The sequence below is a fragment of the Salvelinus fontinalis genome, unplaced genomic scaffold (assembly GCF_029448725.1).
Source record: "Salvelinus fontinalis isolate EN_2023a unplaced genomic scaffold, ASM2944872v1 scaffold_0953, whole genome shotgun sequence".
NCBI lineage: Eukaryota > Metazoa > Chordata > Actinopteri > Salmoniformes > Salmonidae > Salvelinus > Salvelinus fontinalis.
Genome location: NW_026601162.1, coordinates 49,549 through 62,080, shown reverse-complemented (window position 1 = coordinate 62,080; position 12,532 = coordinate 49,549). Strand labels below are relative to the sequence as shown.

The window sequence follows — 12,532 nt, the reverse complement described above, 5'->3', positions numbered from 1 at the left end:
GTCCATAGGGTTTTACTGCCCCCTGCTGGAGATTGGAGCACACTGCAGTCCCTTTCAGGTCCGTAGGGTTTTACTGCCCCCTGCTGGAGACTGGAGCACACTGCAGTCCCTTTCAGGTCCATAGGGTTTTACTGCCCCCTGCTGGAGACTGGAGCACACTGCAGTCCCTGGCTTTCTTTGTGCAGCCGGATGATGAGGCCCTCATCGATACAGGTACTGTATGTAGAACCATAGTATAGACCAGTATGGACTATCAATACAGGTACTGTATGTAGAACCATAGTAAGTCAAGTATGGACTATCAATAGCAAAACATTTAGCAACATAATTATTTTAGTTCAGTTAGTCCCTCCCTATTTCAGTTGATTTTCTTCAGTTTGGTGCCTCGTGGATATGATTCAGGTCTCCGTGGAAACATCAATGTAAATTCACCTTTGATTTTTACTCCTCACTTTCCCTTTCAGGGATATATTGTTGTGCCAAACACTAAAGCATGATATTGTAATAAATCTACACCCTATTCCCTACGTAGAACACTACTTTAGACCTGGTCAGAAGCACCGTAGTGCACTACATAGGGAATAGGGAACCATTTGGAACAGAGACAGTAATTCCCCTGAACATCTTCCTCTTCCTCATCTGGTTTCTTGAACAGCCCTTCACTCCTCCCCTCTTCCTCCCCTCCTCCCTTTTCATTCTATTATATCAGCCACACCACTAGCTCACCTCCACACAATACATTTACAAGTTAAAGACACACCTTGGAATAAATAACAAAGGAAAACTATTACTAGATGAAGTTTAGTGTTTTTTATTATTTCCCATCACCATAAATCATATTTAATCACTGAACAGTAGCAGACCTAACTTCATCTGTTCCTGACTCTGGATAGTGGATTAAAAAGACCATCAATCTCCAATGATATTAAAGTACTATTCTGAACATTACTGATATACTGAGTGGCAAGTCAAGATATCTGCTGGTTTTATTGTTTGGTCAATAGCACCACCCGCTGGACAGGTTTAATGTTGCTGGACTGAGCAGTATGGGAGGATGAAAGATGACACATTTAGGGACGGTTTCCTGGACATCTACATTGAACATACTTTTTAGTCCAGGACTAGGATTAATCTGTGTCTGGGAAACCAGTCCATATAGTTTAGTAGAAAGTAAGTGATACCAGCTTGTAGTGGGCTGACTAGTCCTGAATTGTCCTTTAGTTCCTGGACCATTTTCCATGCAGCTCCAGGTGACAGAGAACACATCAATTAGGACCAACAAGCTGATCAATGATACTGAGGAGAATTACATAGAGACAGAGAACCAACTGAGAAAACATATCAATGGTTCTGAATGACAACCAATATACATCAACACCAGACATCATGATTCATGGAAATGTACAAGATTTAAACATTGCAACTACAAAAATATGAAAACATTGAATTTTAATTCATAACATCTTCTGAAGATCAAATCAGTTAAATCATTGTAGATAAAACAGAGCAGAATGAATCATCACATCTGGGGACCATCACCACCAGCATGACTAGTATCTATGTGGACCCTACTACAGTTTAACCAGCTCAGCTATAGACTACACCAGCATGACTAGTATCTATGTGGACCCTACTACAGTTTAACCAGCTCAGCTATAGACTACACCAGCATGACTAGTATCTATGTGGACCCTACTACAGTTTAACCAGCTCAGCTATAGACTACACCAGCATGACTAGTATCTATGTGGACTCTACTACAGTTTAACCAGCTCAGCTATAGACTACACCAGCATGACTAGTATCTATGTGGACTCTACTACAGTTTAACCAGCTCAGCTATAGACTACACCAGCATGACTAGTATCTATGTGGACCCTACTACAGTTTAACCAGCTCAGCTATAGACTACACCAGCATGACTAGTATCTATGTGGACCCTACTACAGTTTAACCAGCTCAGCTATAGACTACACCAGCATGACTAGTATCTATGTGGACCCTACTACAGTTTAACCAGCTCAGCTATAGACTACACCAGCATGACTAGTATCTATGTGGACCCTACTACAGTTTAACCAGCTCAGCTATAGACTACACCAGCATGACTAGTATCTATGTGGACTCTACTACAGTTTAACCAGCTCAGCTATAGACTACACCAGCATGACTAGTATCTATGTGGACTCTACTACAGTTTAACCAGCTCAGCTATAGACTACACCAGCATGACTAGTATCTATGTGGACCCTACTACAGTTTAACCAGCTCAGCTATAGACTACACCAGCATGACTAGTATCTATGTGGACCCTACTACAGTTTAACCAGCTCAGCTATAGACTACACCAGCATGACTAGTATCTATGTGGACCCTACTACAGTTTAACCAGCTCAGCTATAGACTACACCAGCATGACTAGTATCTATGTGGACCCTACTACAGTTTAACCAGCTCAGCTATAGACTACACCAGCATGACTAGTATCTATGTGGACCCTACTACAGTTTAACCAGCTCAGCTATAGACTACACCAGCATGACTAGTATCTATGTGGACCCTACTACAGTTTAACCAGCTCAGCTGTAGACTACACCAGCATGACTAGTATCTATGTGGACCCAACTACAGTTTAACCAGCTCAGCTATAGACTACACCAGCATGACTAGTATCTATGTGGACCCAACTACAGTTTAACCAGCTCAGCTATAGACTACACCAGCATGACTAGTATCTATGTGGACCCAACTACAGTTTAACCAGCTCAGCTATAGACTACACCAGCATGACTAGTATCTATGTGGACCCTACTACAGTTTAACCAGCTCATCTATATACTACACCAGCATGACTAGTATATATGTGGACCCTACTACAGTTTAACCAGCTCAGCTATAGACTACACCAGCATGACTAGTATCTCTGTGGACCCAACTACAGTTTAACCAGCTCAGCTATAGACTACACCAGCATGAATAGTATCTATGTGGACCCTACTACAGTTTAACCAGCTCAGCAGTACCATTGAGATGAAATCCAGGATAGAGGGGCTGAGTGAATGTGGTCTGGACTCTGTGGAGGAGGGTCATTGTGTCAGAGACACTGTAGAAGGACAGAGTACCTGCCTTGTGATCCAGGTACACTCCTACTCTGGAGGACTGAGGGCCTGATACTTTAGTCTCAACATGATTGTGTCTGAAACAATAATCACCACTATAGTACTTTAAACTCCAGGACTTGTTATTGTGTCCAAATCCACTATCTGTCCCTGTTCTGCTGATGTCTTTATATGAGACTGCTGTTTTAACCCACTCCCCAGTCCACTCCACCTCCCAGTAAAAGCGTCCAGACAGACCCTCTCTACACAGAACCTGACAGTAGTTGTTGGTGAATCTGTCTGGATGGTCAGGATATGGTTGGACTTGGCGTGTACGTTTCACCTTTCTGTTCCCTTCAGACAGAGAGAGGAGTGTGTGTGCTGTGTTTGGGTCCAGTGTGAGCTGACAGGACAGCAATGAGGGGAGTCAGAACAATAAGTTAAGTCAGATACTGTATCTACCCTGTCTTTGATTAGAGCACAGCAGAGATCAAATCAGAGAAAAATGAGCAGTCAAATAGATACCCAGTCTTTGATTAGATCTACTATTGCTATATATTTCTAGAGGGATTGTTAGGAGTGTCAGTAAAAAGAGACTGTTAGTTACTTCACAATAAAGAGACTCACATTGTAACAACTGTTCTCTGGTCTTGGGCTCTGGAGGCAGTACAACATCCACTATATTCACTACAGACACACAAACACATTGACAGAGAGAGGGAATGTTATCATCAGACCATATTCCACATGTATATGACTAGTAGGGAACTTTCAATGGTCTAAAGTTGATGTTCTTATTGTTTTCAACACACCTGTAGTGGAGATCTTGGTCCATTCTCCTTTAAGGAAGTCTTCTAGTTTCTCTCTCAGTTCAGACACAGACTTACTCACATCTCCAAAGTACTGAAGAGGACGGACAACGATGCTGGGTAAGTCTGAAGATACACTGATACTGGAGAGAGACTTGTAACTCTGGAGAGAGACACACATAGAGAGAGACAGAGAGAGAGAGACAGACAGGACAACATAATGATGTAGATGAATAGTTTCACATGAAGTTAATTTCATATCACATGTAACAAGACAGCTTAGTTACCTGGAGGAAATGGATGTGATCCTCTGTGTGTGAGAGCTGCTCCAGCTCAGTGCTTCTCTTCCTCAGCTCAGCTATCTCCTGCTTCAGTTGCTCCAGGAGTCCTTCAGCTTGACTCACTTGAGCCTTCTCTAGGGCTCTGATCAGCTCCTTCACCTCAGAGCTCCTTCTCTCAATGGAGCGGATCAGCTCAGTAAAGATCTGATCACTGTCCTCCACTGCTGCCTGTGCAGAGCGCTGTTAGAGAGAGAGAGAGAGAGAGAGAGAGAGAGAGAGAGACAGAGAGAGAGAGACAGAGAGAGAGAGAGAGACACAGAGAGAGAGACAGTAGGTACAGTAGGGATCTCACGGAATCTCACCTGCCTCCACTAGTAAGACACATACAGATGTTGATTTAAATGCACCAATACATATCCTTAAAGCTATATACTGGATTCTGTCCAGCTTCTGAAGACAAGTCTTTGCTGCTGTTCCATAAACTATACACCTGTAATGAGCTCTATAAATATCCATCAACGATTGTCTGTCAGCTCCCCATTCATCCCCACCCACTACCCCATTCCACTACTTTGACCCTATCTGCTCCTGCACCATGCCAACTAACCCTACACTCATTAAAAATCCACTACCCCATTCCACTACTTTGACCCTATCTGCTCCTGCACCATGCCAACTAACCCTACACTCATTAAAAACCCACTACCCCATTCCACTACTTTGACCCTATCTGCTCCTGCACCATGACAACTAACCCTACACTCATTAAAAACCCACTACCCCATTCCACTACTTTGACCCTATCTGCTCCTGCACCATGACAACTAACCCTACACTCATTAAAAACCCACTGCCCCATTCCACTACTTTGACCCTATCTGCTCCTGCACCATGACAACTAACCCTACACATTAAAACCCACTACCCCATTCCACAACTTTGACCCTATCTGCTCCTGCACCATGCCAACTAACCCTACACTCATTAAAAACCCACTACCCCATTCCACTACTTTGACCCTATCTGCTCCTGCACCATGCCAACGACCTGGGAGGACGGGACACCACCACTCAACACACCCTGTAACTCTTCTGAAGTCAAATCTCGTATGACCAAATACTTCTCTGGTTCTGAGCTCTTCACCACACCTTCTACCTCACTTAACTCTCCCTCATTCATTTCCATTTCACCTCCAGAACTCAGTCTGGCGCACGACTCACTCTGTTTCCACTTGAATTATAACATTTGAAATGTCTCTGCTTTTGAAAATAAATGTTGTGTAATGTTTACTGTTCATTCATGATTGTTTATTATCTATTTCATTTGCTTTTGCATAGTAAATATGTTTCCCATGCCAATAAAGATCTTTGAATTGAATTGAGAGAGAGCTCCCTGTTAATGTATAGGGGACATGAGTCAGTCATGGTTACTCATGGTTATGTGATGAGGTAGCCCCGCCTGCTACTTCTAAATCAGTGTCGGTCCAATAGGGAATGTCCTCTTGGTGTAATGGTCAAGATGTTGGTTTCTCCCACGGTAGACCTGGGTTCATATCCCGTCAGTTACATTAAACAGTCTATTCTCTGAAAGGGGTCCAGACAGCCTGTTTTGGATAGGGACCCCTCTCCCTCTCTCTGATTGGAGGAGAGAAGTGATATGGTGTCTCCCCTCTGGTCAACAATACTCACCTTGAGAGACTCCAGAGCCTGTTGGAGCTCCTTCAGCTCCTTCTCTCTCTCCTGGAATCTCTGCTGGACCTTCTGCTGACTCATCCCCAGCTGCCTCTGTGGAGAATCACTCTTCAATGAGCTATCAAGCTTTATTAGTCCAGTAGATCAATAGTATAGTCATGTGACATAGGACCCATAGAAGACACGGATACAAATATTGAGGAAGTGTCTGTCTGAAATTATATCATTATGTTGTCATGTGAATGATTATAGTTTTAACAGAACACAAATCAGGGAGTTGATTGGGTGTTTGATAACGAATGATAATGCTGTTTGATAACTAATGATAATGGTGTTTGACTTGTTGGATTCTAACTAGAAATATACTTATTGATGTTACCATACTATAACGTACTGATGACTTTACATGTATAAGGAATGTATATGTTGGGGTCAATGACGGGTGGATAGGAACTTGGTGTATGGAAAGTTACCGAGAGAGACAAGGGGAAGTGCTGAAATATTCTGTTCAAACATGTTATTGTTAAATATCAATGTTCCTAAAGAGGGAGACAAAGGGCAACTAGTTTCAGTCTCTGATAAGGCAGGCCAGCTGCAGAACTAGGGAGGAGCCAGGAATTCAACCGTCTAGTTTCAGTCTCTGATAAGACAGGCCAGCTGCAGAACTAGGGAGGAGCCAGGAATTCAACAGTCTAGTTAGTCTCTGATAAGGCAGGCCAGCTGCAGAACTAGGGAGGAGCCAGGAATTCAACAGACCAGTCAGTCTCTGATAAGACAGGCCAGCTGCAGAACTAGGGAGGAGACAGGAATTCAACAGACTAGTCAGTCTCTGATAAGACAGGCCAGCTGCAGAACTAGGGAGGAGCCAGGAATTCAACAGTCTAGTTAGTCTCTGATAAGGCAGGCCAGCTGCAGAACTAGGGAGGAGACAGGAATTCAACAGTCTAGTTAGTCTTTAATAAGACAGGCCAGCTGCAGAACTAGGGAGGAGCCAGGAATTCAACAGTCTAGTTTCAGTCTCTGATAAGACAGGCCAGCTGCAGAACTAGGGAGGAGCCAGGAATTCAACAGACTAGTTAGTCTCTGATAAGACAGGCCAGCTGCAGAACTAGGGAGGAGCGAGTAATTCGTCTCGAGGTCAAGCCACCACAACGACCCTCCTACTACAGTCCTATCTCACACACACACACGTCCACACCCACAAAGGTTTAAGCATCAGACAGGGCCATGACTACACCACTGAGAGGAACCAATTCAGTTCCTGCCTAGCAACAGATATGTATTGGCTGTCTAGATGTGTAAGGAGTTGATCATGCCTAGTATGAGGTTATAATATATGTTCTTGTGTAATCACATTGTCTTTGCAGCTGTATGACCCAGTGAGTGAATAAACTTGGTTTGAGTTTTTACTCTGTCTGTTCAGAACCTAACAGACTATAAAATGGTGATACATTTGAAGAATCAGGGTTAACATTTCTATACAATCAAGATTTGTGTTCATATTTGTTCTCCCCTGGAATAAATATTTGTTTATCAGACAGTCACCAACAAGTTGTTCTGGTCTTACCTGTTTCTCAGTCCTCTCTGCTGCAGCTGACACTGTATCATGGCCTTTATGTTGTAACGGTTTTCCTCCTCCTCTTCATCCGAAGAGGAGGAGCAGGGATTGAACCAAAATGCAGCGGAGTTTGAAGACATAATGATTTATTAAATAAACAAAATAGACAGACGAAAACGAACTATACTGGATATAACTAACAAAATAACAAAACGATGTAGACAGACCTGAACAAACGAACTTACATATACACGAAGCACGCTGACACAGGAACAGACTACATAAACGCACGAAACAAACCGAAACAATCCCGTATGGTGTAACATAAACACAGACACAGGAGACAACCACCCACAAACAAACATTGTGAACAGCCTACCTAAATATGACTCTCAATTAGAGGAACGCCAAACACCTGCCTCCAATTGAGAGCCATACCAGGCAACCCTAAACCAACATAGAAACAGACAACATAGAATGCCCACCCAAACTCACGTCCTGACCAACTAACACACAAAACTAAACAGAAAACAGGTCAGGAACGTGACATAACCCCCCCCTCAAGATGCGTACTCCGAACGCATCACCAAAAAGTCCAGGGGAGGGTCTGGGTGGGCATCTGACCACGGTGGTGGCTTAGGCTCCGGGCGTGGTTCCCACCCCACCATAATCAATCCCCGCTTCCTTAGCCTCCCCACAATGACCACCCTCCAAATAACCCCACCTAAATTTAGGGGCAACACCAGAATCAAGGACAGCTCTGGGACAAGGTAGCTCAGGACATAGGGATAGCTCAGGACAGAGGGATCGCTTAGGAGAGAGAGGTAGCTCAGGAGAGAGAGGTAGCTCAGGATAGAGGGGCAACTCCGGACTGAAGGGCAGCTCCGGACAGAGAGACAGCTCTGGACTGAGGGGCAGTTCAGGATTACTAGCCGCTTCTGGCTGAGGGACAGCTCATGGCTGACTGACGGCTCTGGACGCTCATGGCAGGCTGACGGCTCTGGACGCTCATGGCAGGCTGACGGCTCTGGACGCTCATGGCAGGCTGACGGCTCTGGACGCTCATGGCAGGCTGACGGCTCTGGACGCTCATGGCAGGCTGACGGCTCTGGACGCTCATGGCAGGCTGACAGCTCTGGACGCTCATGGCTCTCTGACGGCTCTGGCTGCTCATGGCTCGCTGACGGCTCTGGCTGCTCATGGCTCGCTGACGGCTCTGGCTGCTCATGGCTCGCTGACGGCTCTGGCTGCTCATGGCTCGCTGACGGCTCTGGCAGATCCTGTCTGGTTGGCGGCTCTGGCAGATCCTGTCTGGTTGACGGCTCTGGCAGATCCTGTCTGGTTGGCGGCTCTGGCAGATCCTGTCTGGTTGGCGGCTCTGGCAGATCCTGTCTGGTTGGCGGCTCTGGCAGATCCTGTCTGACGGGCGGCTCTAGCGGCTCCTGTCTGGCGGACGGCTCTAGCGGCTCCTGTCTGGCGGACGGCTCTGTAGGCTCATGGCAGACGGGCGGCTTTGCAGGCTCATGGCAGACGGGCGGCTTTGCAGGCTCATTGCAGACGGATGGCTCAGACGGCGCTGGGGAGACGGATGGCTCAGATGGCGCTGGGGAGACGGATGGCTCAGATGGCGCTGGGGAGATGGATGGCTCAGATGGCGCTGGGGAGACGGATGGCTCAGATGGCGCTGAGGAGACGGATGGCTCTGGCCGGATAAGGCGCACTGTAGACCTGGTGCGTGGTGCCGGAACTGGAGGCACCGGGCTAAGGACACGCACCTTCATACTAGTGCGGGGAGCAGGGACAGGGCACACTGGACTCTCAAAGCGTACTCTATACCTGGTGCGTGGTACCGGCACTGGTGGCACCGGGCTGAGGGCACGCACCTCAGGACTAGTACGGGGAGAAGTGACAGTGTGTACAGGACTTAGGAGACGCACAGGTGGCTTAGTGCGTGGGGCCGGAACTGGAGGCACCGAACTGGATACACGCACTATAGGGAGAGTGCGTGGAAGAGGAACAGGGCTCTGGAAACGCACTGGTAGCCTAGTGCGTAGTGTAGGCACTGTAGGTACTAGGCTGGGGCGGGGAGGTGGCGCCGGAAATACCGGACCGTGCAGGCGTACTGGCTCTCTTGAGCATTGAGCCTGCCCAACCTTACCTGGTTGAATGCTCCCGGTCGCCCGACCAGTGCGGGGAGGTGGAATAACCCGCACCGGGCTATGTAGGCGAACCGGGGAAACCATGCGTAAGGCAGGTGCCATGTATGCCGGCCCGAGGAGACGCACTGGAGACCAGACGCGTTGAGCCGGCCTCATGACACCTGGCTCAATGCCCAATCTAGCCCTACCAGTGCGGGGAGGTGGAATAACCCACACCGGGCTATGCACACGTACAGGAGACACCGTGCGCTCTACTGCGTAACACGGTGTCTGTCCGTACTCCCGCTCTCCACGGTTAGCCTGGGAAGTGGGCGCAGGTCTCCTACCTGCCCTTGGCCCACAACCCCTTAACCCACACCCAAGAAATTTTTGGGTGTTACTCACGGGCTTTTCGGGCTTCCGTGCAAGACGCGTCCCCTCATAACTCCGGTTTTGGGCTTGATTCTCCGGTTTCCAGCCACGTCTTCTTGCTGCCTCCTCATATCGCCGCCTCTCTGCTTTCGCTTCCTCCAGCTCAGCTTTGGGACGGCGATATTCTCCTGGCTGTGCCCATGGACCTTTACCGTCCAATATTTCCTCCCAAGTCCATGATTCCTGTGTAGCAGGCCACTGCTCGAATTCACGCCGCTTGGTTCTGGATCGGTGGGTGGTTCTGTAACGGTTTTCCTCCTCCTCTTCATCCGAAGAGGAGGAGCAGGGATTGAACCAAAATGCAGCGGAGTTTGAAGACATAATGATTTATTAAATAAACAAAATAGACAGACGAAAACGAACTATACTGGATATAACTAACAAAATAACAAAACGATGTAGACAGACCTGAACAAACAAACTTACATATACACGAAGCACGCTGACACAGGAACAGACTACATAAACGCACGAAACAAACCGAAACAATCCCGTATGGTGTAACATAAACACAGACACAGGAGACAACCACCCACAAACAAACATTGTGAACAGCCTACCTAAATATGACTCTCAATTAGAGGAACGCCAAACACCTGCCTCCAATTGAGAGCCATACCAGGCAACCCTAAACCAACATAGAAACAGACAACATAGAATGCCCACCCAAACTCACGTCCTGACCAACTAACACACAAAACTAAACAGAAAACAGGTCAGGAACGTGACATATGTTCATCCATTGTACACAGATAACAGATACACTGCTGATCGGTACGACAGTAAACCTCCAGCAGTTTGTCATGATGAGAGCAGATCTTCTCCTGTAGTTGTGCGGTGGCTTTGACCAGCTTGTGCTTCTTCAAAGCAGGAGATTCATAGTGAGATTGGAGGTGAGTCTCACAGTAAGAGGCCAGACACACCAGACAGGACATGAGGGCTTTCTGCTTTCTGGTCCCAGTGCAGACATCACACGCCACATCTCCAGGTCCAGCATAGCACAGAGCAGGAGGGGGAGCAGTCTGGAGTCCTGTCTTCTTCAGTTTCTCCATCAGCTCAGCCAACATGTTATTTTTCCTCAGAGTTGGCCTTGGAGTGAAGGTCTCTCTGCACTGAGGACAGCTATAGACCCCTTTCAGAACATCCTGATCCCAGCATCCCTCAATACACATTCGACAGTAATTGTGTCCACAGGGGATGGTGACTGATTCCTTCAGTGGATCCAGACAGACAGAACAACAGAACTGGTCCTGGTCCAGCAGAACTCCCTGTTGAGCCATTTGGACGGTTGTTCACTCTCACACAGACAGACGACACAGAGAATCAGATCAGTTTCGTTTCCTCAGAAGTTCGTTTTTGGGAGGTATGGCCTTTCTGGTTCTGCCAGATAGGTGAGTTTAGAGGGAGGGAAGGAGGGAGGGATTAGAGAGAGGGAGTGGTTAGAGAGAGGGAGGGGTTAGAGAGAGGGAGGGGTTAGAGAGAGGGAGAGAGAGAGAGAGGGAGAGAGAGAGAGAGGGAGAGAGAACTGCATGCAACGTCGAGAAGGAGACAAATATTTTAGTTCCCAGGTTAGGACCCTTAATATGGAATAAATGAAATATAGTGGTTAGAATATATGAAGGGTAACAGTTTCTATGAAGTACATATTATAATTATTTTAATGACCTTTATAATGCCTTATAATACACGTATGTGTTATAACACTGATTATAAGTGTCTATAATAATTCATACATGGTTGTAATGAGGAGGGAACTTGATACTGTAGGTGAAATTAACACTGTATGTATTGACTGATCATTGAGAATGAGGTAATACTTTACATTACAGGGTGGTTATTACTGTTCGGTCTAGGGTCAGGGTTAGAGGTACTACATTCAGCAGTAACCCTAGACATATCTAGGACTAAAAAGAGAAGACGTTTTACAATCAGAGTTCTTTGTATCTCTTCTTAGTCATACAGATCCCCACATCTTATAGGTGGACGGGGTTATGGACATATACAATACATTATCTCTGAAACCAGATGAAATGAAACTGGCTTTCAGCAGGAAAAGCTGCTCTAATAATCCTAACCATGGCTGGGTGTCTTCAGAGACTGAGAGGTACAGAGACACACTGTCAAGGTGACAGGTATCCTAGTGGTTTAGAGACTGAGAGGTGGAGACACACTGTCAAGGTGACAGGTATCCTAGTGGTTTAGAGACTTAGAGGTATAGAGACACACTGTCAAGGTGACAGGTATCCTAGTGGTTTAGAGACTGAGGTATAGAGACACACTGTCAAGGTGACATGTATCCTAGTGGTTTAGAGACTGAGAGGTAGAGAGACACACTGTCAAGGTGACAGGTATCCTAGTGGTTTAGAGACTGAGAGGTAGAGAGACACACTGTCAAGGTGACAGGTATCCTAGTGGTTTAGAGACTGAGAGGTGGAGACACACTGTCAAGGTGACAGGTATCCTAGTGGTTTAGAGACTGAGAGGTATAGAGACACACTGTCAAGGTGACAGGTATCCTAGTGGTT

At 46.5% G+C, this 12,532-nt stretch overlaps 1 protein-coding gene across 1 annotated transcript; it reads right to left on the bottom strand.

Moving 5' to 3' along the window:
• Window positions 1–795: 795 nt before the first annotated feature.
• Window positions 796–11,440, bottom strand: LOC129847806 (tripartite motif-containing protein 16-like). The gene is made up of 7 exons (XM_055915489.1): window positions 10,741–11,440; window positions 7,447–7,496; window positions 5,877–6,005; window positions 4,195–4,428; window positions 3,911–4,070; window positions 3,725–3,785; window positions 796–3,511 (listed from the first exon to the last, which is right to left on the bottom strand). Exons 1-7 carry the CDS (start codon window positions 11,285–11,287, stop codon window positions 2,998–3,000), a joined length of 1,695 nt encoding a protein of 564 aa, XP_055771464.1. The 5' UTR covers window positions 11,288–11,440; the 3' UTR covers window positions 796–2,997.
• Between the last annotated feature and the right edge of the window lie 1,092 nt (window positions 11,441–12,532).

Bases quoted from the DNA above. Each gene is read 5' to 3' on its own strand.
- LOC129847806 (XM_055915489.1), bottom strand. From the start codon at position 11,287: ATGGCTCAACAGGGAGTTCTGCTGGACCAGGACCAGTTCTGTTGTTCT. The intron at 4,429-5,876 runs GTGAGTATTGTT...TCTCTCTAACAG, and splicing joins AGGCTCTGGAGTCTCTCAAG to CGCTCTGCACAGGCAGCAGT. The intron at 3,786-3,910 runs GTGTGTTGAAAA...GTGTGTCTGTAG, and splicing joins GACCAAGATCTCCACTACAG to TGAATATAGTGGATGTTGTA.